Here is a 20,152-nt window from a genome sequence, read left to right as displayed (position 1 = left end):
TTCGGCGAAGCCCCGAGTTAGAGCCTTCGGTTGCTTGCCGACAGAAATAAGGGCGAGGTGCGGATAAGGGGCCGAGATACCAAGGACGCCCTTTCAGCGACAAAACTGCATGTCGTCCCCGTTCCCGTGATCCATTCATACAGATTCTAGAAGCCATCCGGACCGGGTGGGCCAGTGAGCTGAGCTCACGAGTCAGGGTGCAGTTCATGGACCAACTACCCGACGGTAGTCCAGCCATCCGCGGCCGCTTGCCGATCGGCAACCTGACCAGCCGTGACCAACTATCCGGTGTCGTTATCAGTAGACTCGGCTAACCCCCAGAACTCGAAGCTCGTCAAGACGTGAAACTTGATGGAGAATACGGTCTTGTGCACTCAGAGAACTAGTAGAGAATAGCACTGAATAAGCCAAGGTCAAGCCTCACATAGAATCATATTGTACCTATATCATTAACATCGTAAATCTTCCAGCCGCGGAGCGCTTTTACCCCAAACAAATAACATCATCCCAACGCCACGTCTAGATATTCCTCATGTGAAACATCTTGCCAACCTCTGCCCAATCCACATCATCCACGCCCGTCAGCGGAAGCGTCGGATCGTTGAAACTAGAGTAAATGTCACCAGCCTCATGACTCAAATCCATCTGAAAGTTCTCAGACGCGCTAAAGTCAAGATGCACCGCATCCTCTCCGCCCGTCGCCGTAGACTGCCACGATATCCACGCGGCCGGTCCCCAGGTCGTCATAGCGTCCGTCTGCAAACTTGGGTTACCACCGCCCTCTCCGGAAAAGTTATGGCGGTTCGCTGGGGAGTTATCGAGGCTGGATACACTTCCTTCATTGAGCCAGGACCAGTCGTCTGTCATGTTGGTTGGTGACCAAACGTGAAGGCAGAACTGCTTCAGATCGTTTAAGCGTCGCTGAGCTGCTGTGTTTCCAGCGTTGGACAAGTACTTGAGAACCTCTGCCGCTTGTTTGAGACCTTCTGGTGGTTCTTGGAGGTCTCCCTCGACGAAGCCCATCATGGTCAGCACAAACGCCGCTGAAAAGGTAGCATCAAGATCGAAGTAGCCAAACAATGCTAAGATATGTTAACAATGGATTATGTACGACATGTGTTGAATTTGAACCCACCAATGCTTTTGTCCTCGCGTAGGGCAGAAAGTATCCGGATCGTCTTAATGGCGGCCTCTTGACAGGTCTGGCACAGCCGACTTATGGCTGGAGATACAGGTGCTCGTGGACTGTTGTCTTTTGATGCCTGCACTTTTTCCTTGACCCGCTGTAGTAGTATTGGTCTGATGCACAAGATAATAGCCTAGAAGTACGAATTAGACGACGATCAGGGTCGAGGCTGTCGTGTTAAGCAGGCATACCAGGAATAGCATCAGGTACAAAGATGCGCTTGTTCTCGCAATTGTTGATGAAGAATCAGTAAAGTCTATAGATAGGGCACTCGGTATTGAGCGCCCTATGTCATGTAAAGTCTGTAGCGTCTCTTGTATCTTCTTGACGAGCTCGGTGCGCGTGAGAGCAGCGTTGCCGTAGAAAGCTGTGCCCGTGTCAGTCAGACGTTCTAGTTGATCGTGATATAAGATCTTACACGTGGTGATTTTCCCCGTCACTTGCGCTATCTTGATATTGATGGTCATGGGCAAAGGGTTTTGGAAGCCGGCAGCCGGGCGAGGCATCTCTGACCGGAGTTGACGGTCATCGGTACCTGTTGGAAGACCAAGGCCAGCTGAAAGGCGGCTTGAAGGATAGCACACGTTAGCAAAGGTCAAATTTCTTCAAGCTGATATGCTTACCGGTCTAGCATGTATGCTGTCCACCATACTCTTACGCGGTGAGTGATTTCTGAAGAGAGGCCTTGTTGCTCGTCGTGTGGCAGAGAACAACCCAAGGCAATGGCAAGACGGACCGCACTGCCGATCTGATACCACACGTCAGTTCTGAGGGCAACAAAACGCGTTTCCCAGGTTCTTACATATAGATATGCATCATATTTCCGGTCACACCACTGTAAATAAAGACTAGCCAAGCACAAGATCTCAACAGACAGAATCCCATGAGAGCCCAACTTGTGCATCGGCGGAAGTCGATGAATCGCCTCAGCAAAGAACGAGTTCCCAGGAGGGTTTGCTGATCCTTCACTGGGCGAACCTATGAGCATTCCCATAGCCATGACCAAGAGGTACTCAGTGTACCACATTGTCTGCATCTGTCGTATGCGTGAGGTTTCATTCTGATAGAGCAAATCCATGGAATCTGAAAATGTCCTCGGGTCGAGAAAGTGTTGATTGATGCCCATTAAGGAGGAGAATCTCTCAAACAGTCGACGAGATTCTTGCTTGGACAACAGAGTTGGTGAGGGAATGCCGTCGACCAGTGTGAGCGCATTTCTCCAATGGTCATGAGGCTCTTCTTCGAGGGCTGAAGAGACGAATGCAGAGCTTTCGGGTGATGTTTGGAGGTTTAGGCTGTTGTTGTCGACGTGATCACGCAATATTGACCGCACCCTTGACTCAAAGGCTGGTCCAGATGCGAGCTCCGTAGCTACTCCGGTCAGAGAGAGATACTGCAATACCGATCAGGACGTTCATACCTGGACTCAAGGGCAGCTCATCCAACTGATTCTGCTCAGAGCCTGCATCAGAAACAATATCGCCATTGCCGGGGCTCAGCTCAGAACTTGGGTCTGCAGTAGATCTCGCTATAACCGATAAGCATGAAACCGCGTTCTTCAACAGAAAAACTCACATCCCGCTCGTTCCTTGAGCTGCTCCTCTTGGCTCTTTATCTTATCAAGAAGCTTCTGCACGTACCTAATCAACAGTCAATCCACGGCACCCAATAAACACAATGTCAAACTCACAGCTCGGAATATCCACGCCGGGTAATGTTTCCAAACCTGCACTCGAGCCCCAGGCGAGTACATGTCGGACATGGCTGCTTCCCAGAACACTTTACTTTGCGACGTCGACAATTTTCGCAACTGCGCGTGGTTTAAGCACTCATTTCATCCGTGGGGGGTTATTGCTTACGCGTGGGATGAGCGAGAATGATGCATCGAGGCATTAGGAGGCATATCTTGCGATTATGGCGGCTTTGCTCAGCCGGCGGATCAAGGTCAAATACAGTCACGGAGGGTCCAATGTAAAGAGGGGATCCTATCAACCATGGGATAGGCCAATATCCGTTCGGGAACCGTTGCCGACGGAAGATAAATAGTCCATTTTGCCGACCTGAGAATCCACTACCACTTGTCCAATGGCATCATTGTGGCTCTCACCATTCTTACTTCTTCGAGTCATGGTGCCAAAGTTTCAAGCTAGACATCGACAAGAACAGTTCAGCTTTCACTCAAAGCTTAGCTGCTTTGTCCATCAGTAGCTTCTCCCAAACATTGTCCACTGCTTTGCCAGCCTCTCACACTCTGGGTTTAAGCACTTGGTCCCCTCTTCAAGAGCACTAGGCTGCTCGAATGGAATGCACAGGCTCTTCATCCCCATTGACGGTGCACCCTGCTCCTCCTCGACCTTTGTAGTCAGCTCCTTAATGCGATCCTCGCATTTTCCATCCAGACAGAACGGGATCAGCACCAGATCCTTGTTATCCAAAGCCCCCATCACGTCGTCCCAGGCAGTCACAACTCGCCTGTGCTCTTTGAACGTAGCATCAGCCCGCCTGTACATACCCTTCTGTATCTCCTCCAGCATCTTGGGAACCGTAGTTGTAATCTCGGCGATGGGAATCGTTCCCTTTTCGTTGTTATACCTCTTCGTATAACTCACCACGCCCTTCTTCGCATCCTTGGGCCCGAATTCCAACCTCAGCGGAACACCCTTGAGTTCCCAATCGTTAAACTTCCGCGCAGGCGTGTACCCCTCCCTTGCATCAACATCGACTCGAAGACGGGCATCATTCCTCAGCGTCGCCCGTATCTCGTCCGCTTGGTCCAGCAGCCGGTTCTTCTCCTCGGCCGTCGTCTTCTTGCTAATCCCAACAGGAACAATGACAACCTGTATCTTAGCCACACGCGGAGGCAGCACCAAACCCTTGTCATCACCATGGATCATGACCATGACACCGATAACGCGAGTAGAAAATGCCCACGAGTTCTGCCACACGTGGACATGCCCCTCGCCCACTGGATCTTGAACAGCAATGTCAAACATTTTGCTGAAATTTTGGCCAAGACAATGCGAAGTTGCACCTTGTATTCCTCGTCCGTTCGATGGGATGTACCCCTCGAGAGTCATGGTATAGTAACCACCCGCAAACCGCTCGTTTTTAGTTTTGCGACCTCGGACAACAGGCACCGCAAGCAAATCTTCGTAGATTTTTGCGTATAGCTCCAAAATCTCGAGGACCTCTTTCCCGGCTTCTTCCTCTGTCAGGTGAGCCGTGTGGCCCTCTTGCCAGAGAAACTCTCTTGTCCGCAGAAACGGCGTGGTCTGTTTGGTTTCCCATCGAACAACAGAATTCCACTGGTTCAGTCTCAGGGGGAGATCTCGATGACTTCGGATCCACTTGCTGTAGTAGGGATACATGATCGCTTCGGACGTCGGTCGAATAGCCACAGGCACGTCGAGATTCTTATCGCCGCTGAGAACGAAGTTAGCACATGTTAATACTTCATCCTTGGACACTTACGCCTTGGTAACCCAAGCAAGTTCAGGAGCAAACCCTTCGATATGGTCTTATTCTTTCGCCAGCGACTTGGACGAAAGCAAGAGAGGAAAGCTCGCTTCCCCGATATCCATCTCGTCCAGATGTTTCTGGAACCACCTGCGCATCTCGCTTCAGATAAACATAGTCATGGGGCGAAGGACAAAGAGGCCAGCCACTTCTCCATAGTACTCGACCATTTCGGCCTTGACGACAACTTCTTGGTACCATTGTGGGAAGTTTTCGGTTTTGGAGACAGTAATGCCTATGAGTTCGTCTGATTTCTTATCGACGACCAAGGGTTGAGGAGCCTAGAAGAGTAGATTGGTATTGGGGTCAGTGTAGTCTAGGAGATGCCGCACACCATGATGGTTCAGTTGACGGTTGTTGCCAAACGATGATGGGGTAGGAGGAGATGAGAGGGGGAGATTCTGCACTTTCATAGCAGGTATTTGCAACGAGTCCCCTGAAAGCAAAGAGTCTCGGTGCGAGGTACCTAAGCCGATGTGGAGGGTCGAGGAGCCGACGGATGTCTACCCGTCGGCAACGTGCCGAGCAAGGTGAAAGCCACTGGTCTCAGGCCCCGTCCAGTCTGACTCGGTCATTATCTCGATGCTACGCCTTCTCCTATCCCAAGGATTAGAATATGTACCTCTTCCATAATCAAATAGCAGTCTCTAATCTCCCTAGCCGTCTTTTCGTGTCTCTCGCTCATCATCCAACTCTCCTGCCAGCATGAAAGACGAAGGGATTACTCTGGCTTTTCTAGGCTGTGGTAATTACCTCATATCTGCTAAGCCTTGACACTCCCTGACACATTACAGGAAACATGGGCCGAGCCCTCCTCATCGGTTTGCTAGACGCCCTTGACCAGCCAGACACCAGCGAGTCCACTCCCCTCATGGCCCGGTTCATTCTATGCACCAAACTGAAGCATCAGCTCAATCTCTTCATAAAGAGCTCCCTTCACCTTCTTTCCCAGTCGACATCTTCCATGCAAACAACAACGCCGCAGTGGAGCAAGCAGACGTCGTCATCCTGGGCTTCAAGCCATTCATGGCTACTGAAATTCTCCAAGCCCCAGGAATGCGACAAGCCCTTGAGGGCAAACTCATCATTAGCATGTTGGCCGGCATGCGCTGTCAGCAGATTGGAGACATTATAACTGCTGGGAACGGAGAGGCGCCGCCTATTGCTCGGGCGATCCCAAACATCGCTGCCCGTTACCGCCAGTCCATCACGATCCTGGAACAGACAGAGCCTCCTCTACCATCCAAGCACTCGACTATGGTAGAACGGATATTTGGTCTCGTCGGCAATATCAAGTGGCTTCCCGCAAATCTTGTCGACCTAGGCACCGTATTGACAACAGCCTGCCTAGCAACACTATCCATCCCACTAGATGATCTTTTGGACGGTTCTGTCGTCCAAGGTCTGCGACGCCAAGATGCAATGGAACTTGTTGTACATGGGATTGCTGGCCTTTCATCATTGCTGTCAAACGGTGCTCATCCCGCACTCATAAGAGAGAGCATACCTTCTCCCCGAGGATGTACCATCCAAACCTTGATGACTGTATAAAAGGCTGGGGCTCGGGCGACGTTTGCACAAGCATTGATCGATGGTGTACAGCATTTAGACAGTTTAAAGTCCAAGGAAGAGTCCAAATAATACACTACTTCTATATGAGTTAATAGCGAAGTCTTTCAGGTCATCTTATCTGAGACAACCATCTACTCTCAAGATCTTCCGTATCTCACAAGTTTAGGAGTCCCAAGTGTCTGCCCCAGTTCATCTGTCTCATAGTAGAGAAGACATTCCCAAGACGCAAATAATGCCACAGTACATGAAACGATCCAAGACGTGCATCTTCGAAATACAAACATGCTCTCCAAGCACATGTAACCTTTCATCTCCTACTGCATCTAACTGCATCGTGTTTCTTGCTCGGCTGGTAACCGGGCAGCACCTAACAGATAGTCCTCGGGTGATATCGGCCCCGGAGACGACACCACAAGTCCCTTTGGGTCGGCTTCTGATTCAGTGGGCAATGTTTCGGATCTTCACTGTTTCTGATCGTGCTGCAATGCCGTCGACTACAATGGATCAGGCCCCCCTTTGCCATAGTGGCCCTCTCTATGTACCCTTCCCAGAACGGGCTGCTGGTTACTTTGAACGAGTCATGGCCGGTCTGACAGCACTTGAATTCTTTTCCGAGTGTATCTTCATCAATCTTGACTCCAAGTAACCATGGACCTCGTCCACAGCTTTCATGTCCAGTTCTGCTCTCACCACTCTTCAAGGGGCTTTGTTCTCCCAGTATGTTTACTAGGTTTTTATGCATAGTACAACAAACGTAACGGGACTCCTACTCCTTCATTCTTGCATTCCATACCTGCACTCTCGGTCGTTGACTGTCCGCACAACATGTCGGTATTCAGGGCACTAGATACGCCTCAATACACGTCCCTTAACCATCTTGGACCAAATGAATTCGAAATTCCAGAAAAAGTCCCCGTAGCTTTCAATCACAATAGCCAATATAACCTCCAACGACCTAGCTAAACCCATTACTGCCCAGTCCATGCCCAATCCCTATGTAAACATCACATAACTAAAGAACAATTCCTCAATGTCTGATATCTCTTTTACGCGACGCAAGTCTAACACTTGTTTGCCTCAATATATACGCATATGTATGTATTCACACCGACGACAAGCAAGTCTATGGCTTGGCCCGAGGATCCTTGACGTCGGGTGTCCATTTCTACTTCAGATTTCACTTTATCTTCTCAGCTTCTTAGTATTAGACATAGACTCATATATAAAACATAATCGGGGTTCTATAAAAGTCAAAGATCTAGGCTTTTCCGGTATAAGATCCAAATGCCTCCAGTAGCTCGCAATATTCGGCTAAAATCACGACATGGGTGCTTCCGGGATGAGTCGACAAGTCGGTCTGAAATGACTCACATCCAGTCTCAACTCCAAAAACCCGCCGAGACACTCAAGGACGGGGCTGCATAGAGTTTCAGGATACTACAATTAGACAGCAGCGACCTATTAGGAGAAATGGCTTCCGCGTACAGCCAAGAGCAGCTCCAGCAGTTCTTCAACCATATTGGCTTGCCCCAAGCCCTACGTGAGAACCCAGAACCTTCCTTGCAGCTCTTTAAAGCCCTGCATGTTCATTCGCTATCAACATTTCCCTACGAGAACCTCTCCCTTCACTACAATGCCGCTCATCAAATCGACTTGGACCCGCAACATCTATTCCGGAAGATGGTAACCGACAACCGCGGCCGGGGAGGATTCTGCATGGAAATTGCAATTCTCTACAACCATATTCTTCGGGCCGTCGGCTTCGATGCGTATACGGCCGGGGTTCGGACACGGGGTAGGCTCGAGGGTGTCCCACAGGGAGACTATCCCGGCTGGTAAGTCAGCTCTGTCCAACAAGCTATTATCCTAATTAGTCATGAGGAACCATATCGTCAACATAGTTACCTTCCCTGACGGAAGCAAATGGCACTCCGATGTAGCTTTCGGTGGTGACGGTGCAACGATGCCCATGCCACTCATCGACGGTCTAGTCCACGAGAACCTAGGAACCCAGCAGATCCGCCTCATAAAAGACTGGATTCCTCATCAAGTACACCGAACAGAGGAAACAAAGCTTTGGATCTATCAATACCGAAACAGTGTCGACAAGGAATGGAACTCGTTCTACTCTTTTCCGGGTATCGAATTCTACGCACTGGACTGGGGTGTCGTCAACTGGTGGATCAACACTCACCCTGACAGTCATCAGAGACACAACGTCCTAACTATCAAGTTCCTTCGACGGCCGGTAGAGAGGGATGAGAAGTACAAGGGGGAGCAAGAGATATATGGAAAGAGGATGCTAGTCAACGGTGTGGTCAAGCAGAACCTCGGCGGCAAGACTGAAACCATCACCACATGCAATACTGAGGAACAGAGGATAGCAGTCCTCGCAAACTATTTCGCTATCTCGTTTACGGACGAAGAGAAAAGCGGCATCCATGGATACGTATCAGAACTCATCAGCACCACATAGAAGTCCAAGATACATCATCTCAAGTCTTCAAAAAGTCCCACAGCGCCCCCTCACCCTTTGTCTCAACCAGTAATCCATCCCCTCCAACATCCATACTCCAAAGCTCATTGTTGTGCCTCATCAGAAGCTCATAACCCCCTTGTGGATGCGGCCGGATTGTAAAGAACTCGTGCGGTCTGTGATGAGAGACCCGAGCGATAAACTGCTTCCTCTCATTATGCCCAATGTACGTTCCGGAGACGCAATTGCGGAAGCCGAGCCACCGGTCCTTTTCGACGCAGTGCCAGTGGAAGCCCCCGCGAGCGCTGAATCCCTCGCAGAGACGAAGCTCCCCGTCGATGAGGGTAATGACTTTTCCCGTTTCGCGGTGCCGAATGACAAAGACTGCGTCGGGGCTAGGGACGGACTCGACCGGTAGAGGATTGTCGATGCCCATCTCGGTGGCGGATGTGTGTGTCGGGGTAGGACACCCGTCGACCGTGGAAGCCATAGACATGGTGTCGATGAGGTCGTCGATTTCTTTGCTCATGATTGATCCCGAGGAAGTTGGAACCTGAGGAAGAACTTCCGTTTGTGTTAAGGAGACCTGAGGCCTTCGAATTATGTTGATGCCTGGTATGACAACGGCGCGTAAGCTCTCCTCAGTAGGCCTCCAACATAGTACAGGCAGTCAATATTTGCGAATGTCTGTAGTCATACAGGCAGATGCATACAATTTACCCCGCCTGGTCACATGTTCAGTAAAGATCGTCGTGCCGTGATATCGGTGCCTAACAAGCACCAAACAGCAAAGCACGTTGATGCAGCATAGCAAAAGGAAAAGGGAAAAAACTGTTAATTCATGGAATTGACTGGCAAAACATATCCTCAGCCTAACAGGAAGAATCCGCAATCGGCAAGCTGCTCGTGTGTCTGTAGGGTAGGCTCGGCCACCACCCATTTCAGCCATGATCGACACTCCACGAGTGATCGACAACACTTTGACGACCTCACGAACTGTACTAAGCCCTGCGGCTCCTGGGGTGCATGTTCGTTCACGTTGGTGCACTTTCGATCCCGCATGGGACCCACTTGCAGCTACGACGACGACCACAGAACGTCTCGAGTCCAGACCTGATGAGGCATCCTCCGAGGCACAGCTGGCTTCATAAGCTGACTCGACCACATCCTGTCGTGGAGCTATGTAACATGAGTCTAGACTTCTCAAAGCATTGAGACATCACCTGTAGAGCTAGTGAACGTCAGTATCGGAAACAGCAACCTACCCGACAACATCAAACACCAAGGGTGAGCAGCTTCAATGACCTGACCACACGCCAACATAAAGAATGCAGACCAGACCCCCAATGGCGCTCTAGATAAGGCACCCGTGGTGGTCAACACTAACAAGATGGCTTCATCGGCCTTCCTTCGCGTGACCGACAGACAAACAACCAACATTCACTCACTCTCATCGACCGTTCTCGCCCATCGTTCACCCTTCAGCCCCCAAATTGTTTCTGTTTCATCTTGGGCGAACACTCATTCCCTGCAAGCATGACCCCCGAGGGGCCCCCAGGAACAAATCCAATGTACCCAAAATAACCCACCTAGCGGCCCTTTTTTAAAAAAGAAAACCGTTGTGAATTCCCGATCCCGCCGTATCCGAGCGCCACTGTCCCATAAAAAAAAAGAAGCGCCATCTGGGGGCGTACGCCAGAAGGTCTAGACCGTCGTCTGAAAAGGTCCCGTCGTAAAGGTCGCAGAGAAGCCTCTAGACGGGCCTGGCCCTTCATCCTGCGCAGCGACGCGTTGGGTATCGTTGCCAAGGGTTGCTGACTTGCACACATGCGCTGCACTGTGGCTCAGGGCACGAGGACACGCAACCACGGGGTCTGGAACGCGGGAATCTCGGAGCGAGTGCGGTCTTGGTATTCCCGAGACTTTCCCACATGAACCGGTGAGCAACAGGGGGTCCAGCCCAGCAGCAACGCAACAGCAGCAACAGAAGAGTCACAGCCCGGGCGCTGCGGACTTGGCCATGCCGGGAGGGGAGTGGACGGTAGCAGAAGAGGCAGCGCCGAGTTCTGCAGAGCGCCACTGCATTGTCATTGGACCGCTGAGTACGGCAACCTGCGAGTTGCAACGGAGAAGAGCGCACAACAGCCCTCGAATTCGCGATATCGCGCAAGCTGGGGTCCGTTCGAGCTGATTATGCAGTTGTTCAGCAGTCCTCGTGGCCCGGTAAAGGCGGCCATCGTTGTTTAAACGCCCAGCCCGTCTTTTCCGACCGACGGGCGTGTCTGGATGCACCCTTCACTCATCAAGCCGAGTTCCAGGGCCAGACCAACAACTTTGGATCCGGACACCACGTCGACCCCAACAGTCTCTCGACAGCCCGTGCATTGTATTTGCTGTCCTTCTGTTGTGCCTTTATCCACTGAGAGGCGTGTGCCTCCACCGGAAAATCAATGAGCCAAGCCTCGCTTCCAATGCATCGGTGTGCCCGATACGATACGTAGCTGTCCCCAGAATACGGAGCATGATCTGATAGACCGGGTCTTCCACAGGGCGAAGCATCTGGGTACCGATGCAAAGGCGGGTAACGAGCCAGGGTCAATCCACCTGACACTTTGAGATTGTTGATTCCCGAGTACCCGACATGTTGGTATGCGGATGCGGAGGCGTCCGGCGACAACGATATGCATTCTCTCCATCGAAATGCAGCAGGCGGTTCGAGGCACGACGAATGGACCCTGCAGAACTAGCGGCTTCTTCCATAGGGTTCGAGACCCGAAAGCGAGATCGAGGCATTACATGCACAAATGTATCGGCCGAGTTGTTCACCCACATTGGTAGGTTGAGAAAGTTAGCTTCCCCGTTCATATCCCAAACAATGGCTATTTTCAAGTAGTGCAGTAACGTCTCATACAACCCTTGTTGGTTCATGTAAGGAGGATGCACCCGAGAACGAGCTGTGCTGCTAAGCTCTTCAACTGCCGTGAATAATTAGTTTGGCTTCAATAAAGACAAGACAATAAGCACAAGGGTCGGGCGGATCGTGGCTCGCTTGAGGCCAGAGCCGACTCACCGCTTGAGAAAACTCTTCCAGCCTCAAATACGTGGCGGTGATCGTCAGGTCGAGGCTTCAACAATTTGGACCCGACTGCCAGCAGGGCGTTCTGGAATAATGAGGCTGTTGGACGTTGCAGAGCACAGTCCTTTCCAAGGGCACTTTTGCGGGCCGACGATTGTTCTAGCTCGTATCAAATCCATTCAGGAACCGAGCCAAGCAAGCCTGGGCGAGAGCAGCTCTCGCATAGCGCACATCACCATGTTACCAATCTCCACGTCTGGTAAGCAGTAAGCCAACGTTACACATGTAGCAATGTGGCTTTGTCAGGGCCGAATAAACAATTGAACCCCCCGTGCCCGTGTTCTAGAACTGCGATAGCAGCCAGGGCGGGACGAGTCAGGGACCGTAAGGCAAACGCGGCGTGGACGTTGCCGAAGTTGGGCGTCGTAATCCCGGGCGAGGCTCAGATTTCGGGGCCCACCCCCGGCTTCAGGCGCCGGCCAAAGGTAAAATAGGGGACCTGCCAAGGGAGCGGTCGCTGGGGGTCTAGACTCTGTCAGTCAGCAGCGAGTAAATTGGCCCCGAGGACGCCTTGTTCTGCAGGAGCCTGACCAAAAGGACTCATCCAGCAGTTGGTCTGACAAAGCACCGAGGCAGTGGATGGTTCCGTCGCTTCCGCCGTAGCCTTTGCCAAAACGCCATGGTTCCACGGAAGCAGTGCCTCGGTATCGAGAAGATGAGAGGGGCCAGTCTTTCGAAAGACAGCTCAGGGGTTCACCGATCATTGCTCATCCCGTCCCGATCCCTTGACGGGATGATGAAGCTTCCATTTCCACGTCTAGGCACTTGACACGACGGCTTCTTCAGCGTGCCTGAAGAAATGTCATCGAAAACGCACGCTTGAGTGGGGACCGTGGGAATCGGGATGGTGAGACTGCTGGGGATGTGAAACGCAACGCGACGCGGAGTGGCAAAGTTTATGCTGGCCATCGCATCGACCTATTGGACCATCAAGTGCTGCGACTCGGGAGAGATAACGGACGGCCATCGAAGGTTTGGCAGGGGATCTCGGCCGATGGCGCTGATCTCGATCCGAATCCATCACTTGACAAAGGCCCCACGGAAATCATGTTGGAGATCGATCTGGATGAAGAATTCTGAGCGAAAAAGGGGAGAATCGCCAGCCCAAAGGAGATTTGATCAGTGATGGATATTTGATTGACGGTGAGGGGGTGTCTGAAGGGCACATGGAGACGGGAAATTGTGGGTGAGAATCCGACAGGGCGCCGTTTTGTGTCTTTGATGCATCCCTTTCAGCCCAGCAAACCCAATTGTTCCAGTTTAAAACGGTCCGCAAGGCAGAAAGACGGAGCAAAACCAACGGACGGGGGATCATCGACGATGGGGATCGAGATACGACGTATCCGTAGCGCGTCTTGTACCCAGCTAGACTGTCTCGATGCTGGGTCTCTGGGATGAGACGAAGATCAAACAAAGACGGGCCTGTCACATCGTCAATCGTTCATCGTTCATCAGTTTTTCTTTGATTGACGGGCCTGTCCCTGGAGAATGTCTCCCACGATCCCCACCGCTCATCCTGTTCATCGGTACCAAGCACCAAGTAGAGTGTTGAGCCACCCGCCGACACACCGGGTCTCACAAGCGCTCCCGCCAACCCAGACCAAGGGTACGGCGATCCTTTCTCACGCCAGCTGATCAAAGGGGTTTCCAACCTAACAAGGCGAAGGAAAGGAGAACTGGCACGTGGGTTGCGTAAGTAAGAGGATGCCAGCGACGTCAGCCTGATTACCCAGATTGGCTATGATGGGCGCTTCCTGGTGTCGAGATAAGATGGGATCTTGGCACCGGTGCAGCAGCCATGATATATGATTGCATCATTTGGTAGTAGACAGGAATCAGGGCAAGCGCGTGTGCCCGTGATGCGATGCGATGCGATGCGATGCCTGGGAGACGGACCGGGATGACGAAGCGCCGTTGCGATCGAACGTGATGGGCTGCAGACGGTCGACGGGCTTGGGTGCTGCCGGTGTAAGTCGGGATTGCTCCGGGCCATGCCATTGAGCCCGTGATGCCGTCCGTAGCCAAGCTGCTCCAGTCTGAATGGCGGGATGGGTGACGACTCCAAGACAAAAGTCCGTGGACCTCTCGGACAGTCTGGTCTTGGCACCACCGTTGCACCCAGAGCAGTCCAATCAAGGGCAGTGAAGCCATCACGGATCGAGATTAGCAGAATGTAACAGACCATATCATAAACTTTGGGGTCTGCCAGACTGTCAATGCTCAGCTCAGTAAAACCGGCTTCTGCATTCAGTAGCCAGCTAGCTCTTTGTTTGCGGAATGGCATCAGACGCAAGTATCTGGTCATTTTGGTGTTGTCATGCTTTGATGGAAGGTATTCGGAAAACGTCAGACGGACGATCGATCCAGGACGGACGGGTAGTGAAACAGGGAACGGTGACCTTTCGTGAAACCGCGTGTGCGTACGTGTATCAGGGACAGACTGACTTCAACTTGACGTTGAAACGGAGCAACAGGAGCTTGGAAGAGCTCCGAATGGGACAGTAACAAACCGAAGCTTGCTTTTTTGCCGGTTTCTGCAATGCGTGTTGCAATCGGAAATTGGCAGGGCCATCAGGAGTGGCCGATGGAGCTAAGCCTCTCTGGGCCAGCACCTCAAACACCGGAACGGAGGGACCTTGCTTGGTTTGATCTGCCCGTCCTGGGTTTTCAGCTGGCTCCGTTCGCTCACTCCGTTCAGCCCTTGCCCAAATTGAATATCAAGTTAGACGGAACTCAAAGCATAAACGGGGCGGGGAACATCCTGATCCCAACTGCAATCACTTTGAGCCCAAGGGTCATGTGAGTCACGCCTAGCCAGCCAAGAGGCCGGGGGATCCAAGGGATGTGGGTGTATCATGCAATTTCCTTCATAGCCCGCAGACAACAGAGATCAGGCATCAGAGCAGAACTCGGTCAACACCAGACCCGGCGTGGATTTGTGGTTGTGCTTGGGCAAGCGAGCGTGATGAAAAAATGTCAAGAGGCAGCCCAACTGACCGGTTCAGGCCTCATCTTGCAAGGGCAGGGGACCTTTTGATTCCTGACCTGACAGTGACAGCCTCATTTCGAATAGGTTATCGCGGCTGACGGGTACGTGCCTCTGGGCATGGCATGCGCCGCGCAGCACCTCATGCGCAACACCGGCAGCACAATGCAGCAGGAACATCAGCAACAGCATCACTATCAGGAATATCGAGGCAGTTTCGGATCCCATGAGCACCAGCAGCGCCGCAGTCTTGAGCTGACCCGAGAGGCCGGACACCATCCATCCACACAATCCACAGGCGAGGAGGGCCCCGTCTAAAGGCGCGGGCAGTTCCCCTGTTGGTCCATTAAGTCCCCTGGAGCTCGGATCGCATGGCCGTCATGGTGGCTTTGTTCGTCCAGCTGGGCTCCTCGGTGGAACGTGCTGGCGTCTTCTGGTCTGGAGTGCAGGATCTGAAGGATGGAGGCTTGTAAGTGACGACTACAGCGCTTGAAACGCACTTCCATTCGAGTGATCCCGAGTCCTCTTTGCAAACAGGCAATTTAGTTTAGGTATCCAATAGAAGCTCTGCCGACCCTGTTGTCTTGTTCAACAGGGAGACAGCAAGTATCGTCAATCCAATGGACAAACGGCGTCCAACGCGGTAGCAGAATTACTCTCGTTTCTGCGTCTGTCTGTTGGCAATGGCCCGCGATAGGCGTGCAAGTCTTCAGGGTAGAGAAACCCCATAGAGGGATCCGCCGTCATCAGCGCCCACGGGTCCCTGCCAGGGCTTACCAGGCCTCGGGTATGCATCTGCTTGCCGCTGGACGCGAGCGGACTTGATTCATTCACCACTCATGGCTGGGGAATTGCGCGACCGAAAAGGTCTACCGGCGGGCGGTTGAAGCGTCAATGCCGAGCTGAACGCTGAACTCAACTCCAGAGAGGCCGAAATGTCGGTCCCTTTGAGGCACCCTACAGTCACAGTTATCCTCACAGCGCATCAACAAGCATCCCGGTTGGACAAAATCTGACTCGGCTCGGTGATTCTTTTTTAATTATCCCTGTAGGCCCTTTGCGCGCGTGCCTACCTAGCTGGGCTGGACAAAGATTATCCGGGGGTTTGGTTTGATTTGAAAGCTTTGACAGGGAAGACTGACCTCTACTTTGAGTCACCTTTTGCCAGAGCAACAGGGGAACAACTCATCAGGGTCCAAGCCACCACAGAAACAAAGGTGATACAGAGGGGAAGCACGGACGAAAAGATAAAAGTCAAGTTTGAGCACGGGACACATCATCAAGATGAGGCAGAGCAACATTGAAAGCAACCCGGCCGGCGATTAGCTGAACAAGGGACATGCCGCCCGCACCTACAGTAACAAAGCTCTGGGAGCTGGAACAACAAGTGAACAACAAAAGAACTCCGAAGCGAAGCATTAAGCTTTGTGCCGGTCGCTGACAGGTAGGCTGAGGAAGCATCCGCATGCCGAGGAGCCCGTCCGGATTAGACGGATATAGGAAAGGTCGGAGCACGGCATCTCAGCAGGTGCCGTCGCATCCTCATCCCCGACGACATTGCGACGCAGTGCAGCACATGCATGTTTTCGCTGCCGCCTTGTGAGCAACACATCCATGCTCCGTCGTCGTCAGCAAAGTGAACTTTCCGTGAGATGGCATCCGAGACAAGCGGGATGGTTCCAGCGAGATTGAGAAGAAGCGCCCAACAAGACGACGACAAATTGCATTTTCGTCTACACGACATGGTTTACAGCTTCACATGGGGCGGCGGGCGAAAATTGGAGACCTCGTCTTGTAAAATCGGAAACGCCAGCAAAGCACAAGGACAGTGTTACAGGCACCACCACTCATCCCCATCCCCCCAGGTTACATACGCTGTCAAGTCTGAGCCCCGTTGATCGCATACGGCGAATACGCGGCCCCCCCTTGGCCAAAACGGAGAGGCAGCCAGACCGAGGGTTACGGAGCGACGGACCAATGTTGGGGTTCAGAAGACGGGCTTCGCCTGGTCTCTCCCAAGAGGCTTGACGTTGCGTCGGCCAAGTCCCCAATTCTCCACACCCCTCTCTCCCCGTTCCGTTTCTCCCTTTGGCACACACACCCCTAGAGATGGAAGACCGCCCTGCCCGCCAAGTTCCAAGGCCCCCAGTGAAACGAGAGCTCTTTCTTTCGTAGGACTTGAGCTAAGGACGCATGCAACCTGGGCAAAGGAAAAGCCCATCTCTGACCGTGCCAATTGATCCGAGAATAACGCTTGCTTTGCTTTTTGGTTCGGAGGATGATGCCGTGATATGCTTGTGCTTGCTCGTTCATCCCTCGGAGGAGCACCGGCTTGGACTCGGAAGGGGGTGTGTGTGCCTTTCTTTCCAGCAGGCCATGGGACCTTGCTTGAGCTGTTCAAGACACTGGACCCGCTGCCGATCCCTACTCCACGGCGCGCCGCATTTCCCTTCGACACCTCCGTGAGCCATCATCGTCGATCTGGGCTGGGCGACTACGTAGCCATCCCAGCGCCGTATCTTGGACTCACACACACCCCAAGAAACCGAACGAACAAGGCCGAGACGGTGCTATTTTTGCCCAGTTTCCCGTCTCGTCCGTTCGGTCTCGTAAAAGAAAAACGAAAAAAAAAAAAGTTCCTTATTAAAGGTGATTCCGCCCCAAGAACGCCATCACCGTCCAGAACCTTACTCTTCCCCTCCAACCAAACCAACCCTTTTTACTTTTAATACGACCGTCTTCCCACCAGGAATCAAAGCTCGCACCAACCAAGGATCCTTCAATCTTCCACATCGATAGCAAACCAGAATAACAACAACATCCTTCAGCCCAGCAGCCCGCCAGACAGACCCCCCCCTGCTGCGACCAACCAGACTAAGCCTCAGCCACCTGCAGAACCGTGCTGGTTGCTCGCCCTGCTCAATTTACGCGGTTAACGGAGCCAGAGAGACACGCCCCCCTTGACTCTGTGTTCTTGTGCCTCTCTTTGTTTTCAAGGCTCCAGAGTTTCCAAGGCACCCCAGGGAACACTCTCACACACCACCCTTGTTCATCGCTCAAACCAAACCACACGTCCTGCCCCCAAGGCGAAGCACAAAGCCAGCGCATCCCCCATCCACCCAGGAAAGACAAATAGGTCCTGGTCCGCTCATCCACCCCCTGGTCAGTTTCGGTTTCGAAATATCTATAATACATCGGCCATGTCCTCCTCTAGACCTTCCAGTCACCACTTTGGTTCTTCCAGCTCAACATCATCAACACCATCCTCCTCCGACTCTGACGTCTCGTCCACCGGTTACAGACACAGCATGGACTCTGTACAGCTTCCCATCGCCTCGGTCGAGGTGCTTCGCTGCATGCGATGCGCTCGGTCCGTAGAGGCTACCAGCACCGACGACCTCTCCTCCATGGGCATGGTCCGCATCGCCCACAACCTCTACTACTGCGAACGCTGCGCAAAGATGGTCGGATACAAGTAAACGACGCCAAGGGGAACACCATCCTCTTGAAACAGGTTCACTCACTCAAGTGGACCCTCGAATACGTTTTTATCATCATGATGGATCTTGGGTTGGAGGAAAACAATTGCGACATGACATCTCGGGGCATCCTCAATACACGCGATACCGGATGCCAAACACAACAACTCCATCTCCAACACCCTCTTTCCCACCAACCGGCACAAGGGATAAACCAGCTCGACCAACACAACGCCGCGCATGCAACCCTTCAAACGCCAGCCGTCATCCACCATGATGAATGGCATCTCCCCCATCGCTCTAGGCAACCCTTCGGTCCCGACACAAGGCAACATGGCTATATCGGTCAAATCACAAATTGCACCCTGGACGGATTCGGCAAATGGACGCCGAGCAGCAAAACAATCCCAACCTCTTTTTTATTCCCGCGACACAAATGGATATAACCGGACATGACTGGGCATACTACCGTAAACCCGGTCATCCTATCTGGATTGAACTGCGTGTGCGCGCGCAACACATTTGATGCGCCGCAGGGGAGGGGAGAGAGATGCAACACGCGCGCGCCCGCCTTGGGCTGAGCTTCAGGCGAACCCTCATGATTGGGCGCGGCATGTCCGGGATCAAGGGCCTCGTCAGCTCCCGGATCAGCAACTCCCTTACCACCCATGGCACATGGCTCAGCCGGCCTTGGGCAGGACGAAACCCCGCGGAGCATCACTGCCTCTTGGGCAATCAACCCCTCACAGGAGAGTCTCCTGCTAAGCAGAAGGCCTCTTGTGTTTCTTGTTATACTATTCTCTCTCACGACTTTCATGTATCATTTTCATTCTCGTTGGATGGAGTTTCAAATGCTTCAATCAATATCATCTCTTGTATACCCACCTTTCTTGTCTGTCAAATACCCTGTCTATTCCCGTCGGGCGCTTCGGATATGTCTTCTTTTTTTACTCTGGGCATGGGGCTGTGCATCCATCGTGAACCATGGCCTGGTGCCTGGCACGAGATGCAATGGATACATCGCATAGCAAATGGGATGGCCAATTCGGCGTCTCCAATTGGACAGTTGTTCATTCAATTAGAAAAAAACTTCATATCATGTCATGTTCTCCATCCACTATTTGCCGTTGAACCGTGCTTCCTCGCTTCCGTGATCCCCTTGTCCACCTCGGCCCAAGTTCAAAGCCCTACCCTTCCTCACGATGGATGCCCTGGATCTTCTGACACCTGACCCAGGTTCAGGTCTACCATATTGGCTTCAACGTCTCTCTCTCCCTCCCGCGCTACGTACGGACCGCCCTGTCGCATCGCTAGCCGCAGACGCCCAGCCAGGGTCAGGGATTCTATTTTTTCTACCCAACGGCGTCTTTTTGTTGTCATTGAGCCAATGAGAAATTCGTCAAACTTCAAAACTGCAGCCCAAGACGCAGCCCGGACTTGCTGTCTCGCGGACACCCGGTCCTAGACTCCAGGGCCAGCCGCTGACGTCGCGGACTCCTCTTTGGCTTTCAGCGGGGGAGGGTAAATGAAGACAGAGGCCTGAAGTGGAGTGGAGGTCTAGCTAATTCACACGAAAAAACAAACGAAAAATGCCAACTCAACGACGGGGACTAAAAGCAAATTTGCTGGTCCTAGAGTGGGAATGGGAATGGAGACATTGGGCCGTCTCAAAAACCCTCCTTCTCTTTCCCTGACCTCCTTTATTTTTTGCGTGTATTTTTGTGTCTCTCCTCCCCCAGGTTTGGCTCTTGTCCCGCCTTTTCTCCACTTGGACCGAGTTTACTTTTTTGTTGATGCTGGT

General features: G+C 52.5%; 5 protein-coding genes across 5 annotated transcripts; 3 read left to right on the top strand and 2 right to left on the bottom strand.

Annotated features, from left to right (window-relative positions):
- Positions 1–519: 519 nt before the first annotated feature.
- On the bottom strand, positions 520–5,039 carry NECHADRAFT_85892 (uncharacterized protein; the record flags this gene model as incomplete). The annotated part of the gene is made up of 13 exons (XM_003047538.1): positions 520–1,082; positions 1,136–1,274; positions 1,378–1,577; positions 1,722–1,753; positions 1,810–1,934; positions 1,989–2,557; positions 2,607–2,714; positions 2,762–2,826; positions 2,877–2,996; positions 3,303–3,332; positions 3,437–4,609; positions 4,817–4,983; positions 5,037–5,039. 13 exons carry the CDS (start codon positions 5,037–5,039, stop codon positions 520–522), a joined length of 3,294 nt encoding a protein of 1,097 aa, XP_003047584.1.
- Positions 5,040–5,407: 368 nt separating this feature from the next.
- Positions 5,408–6,253, top strand: NECHADRAFT_96874 (uncharacterized protein; the record flags this gene model as incomplete). Its single annotated transcript, XM_003047716.1, has 3 exons — positions 5,408–5,447; positions 5,497–5,523; positions 5,562–6,253. 3 exons carry the CDS (start codon positions 5,408–5,410, stop codon positions 6,251–6,253), a joined length of 759 nt encoding a protein of 252 aa, XP_003047762.1.
- Positions 6,254–7,744: 1,491 nt separating this feature from the next.
- NECHADRAFT_51017 (uncharacterized protein) lies at positions 7,745–8,750 on the top strand (the record flags this gene model as incomplete). The annotated part of the gene is made up of 2 exons (XM_003047715.1): positions 7,745–8,109; positions 8,156–8,750. The coding sequence occupies 2 exons, from the start codon at positions 7,745–7,747 to the stop codon at positions 8,748–8,750; spliced, it is 960 nt and encodes a 319-aa protein (XP_003047761.1).
- A 19-nt stretch (positions 8,751–8,769) lies between these two features.
- On the bottom strand, positions 8,770–9,240 carry NECHADRAFT_50572 (uncharacterized protein; the record flags this gene model as incomplete). The annotated part of the gene is made up of 1 exon (XM_003047537.1): positions 8,770–9,240. The coding sequence occupies one exon, from the start codon at positions 9,238–9,240 to the stop codon at positions 8,770–8,772; it is 471 nt and encodes a 156-aa protein (XP_003047583.1).
- Positions 9,241–18,072: 8,832 nt separating this feature from the next.
- On the top strand, positions 18,073–18,351 carry NECHADRAFT_50810 (uncharacterized protein; the record flags this gene model as incomplete). Its single annotated transcript, XM_003047714.1, has 1 exon — positions 18,073–18,351. The coding sequence occupies one exon, from the start codon at positions 18,073–18,075 to the stop codon at positions 18,349–18,351; it is 279 nt and encodes a 92-aa protein (XP_003047760.1).
- Positions 18,352–20,152: the final 1,801 nt, after the last annotated feature.

The sequence above is a fragment of the Fusarium vanettenii genome (genome assembly GCF_000151355.1).
Source record: "Fusarium vanettenii 77-13-4 chromosome 10 genomic scaffold NECHAsca_14_chr10_3_0, whole genome shotgun sequence".
In the NCBI taxonomy this organism is placed as follows: Eukaryota; Fungi; Ascomycota; class Sordariomycetes; order Hypocreales; family Nectriaceae; genus Fusarium; species Fusarium vanettenii.
This window is presented reverse-complemented; position numbering and strand designations above follow the sequence as displayed.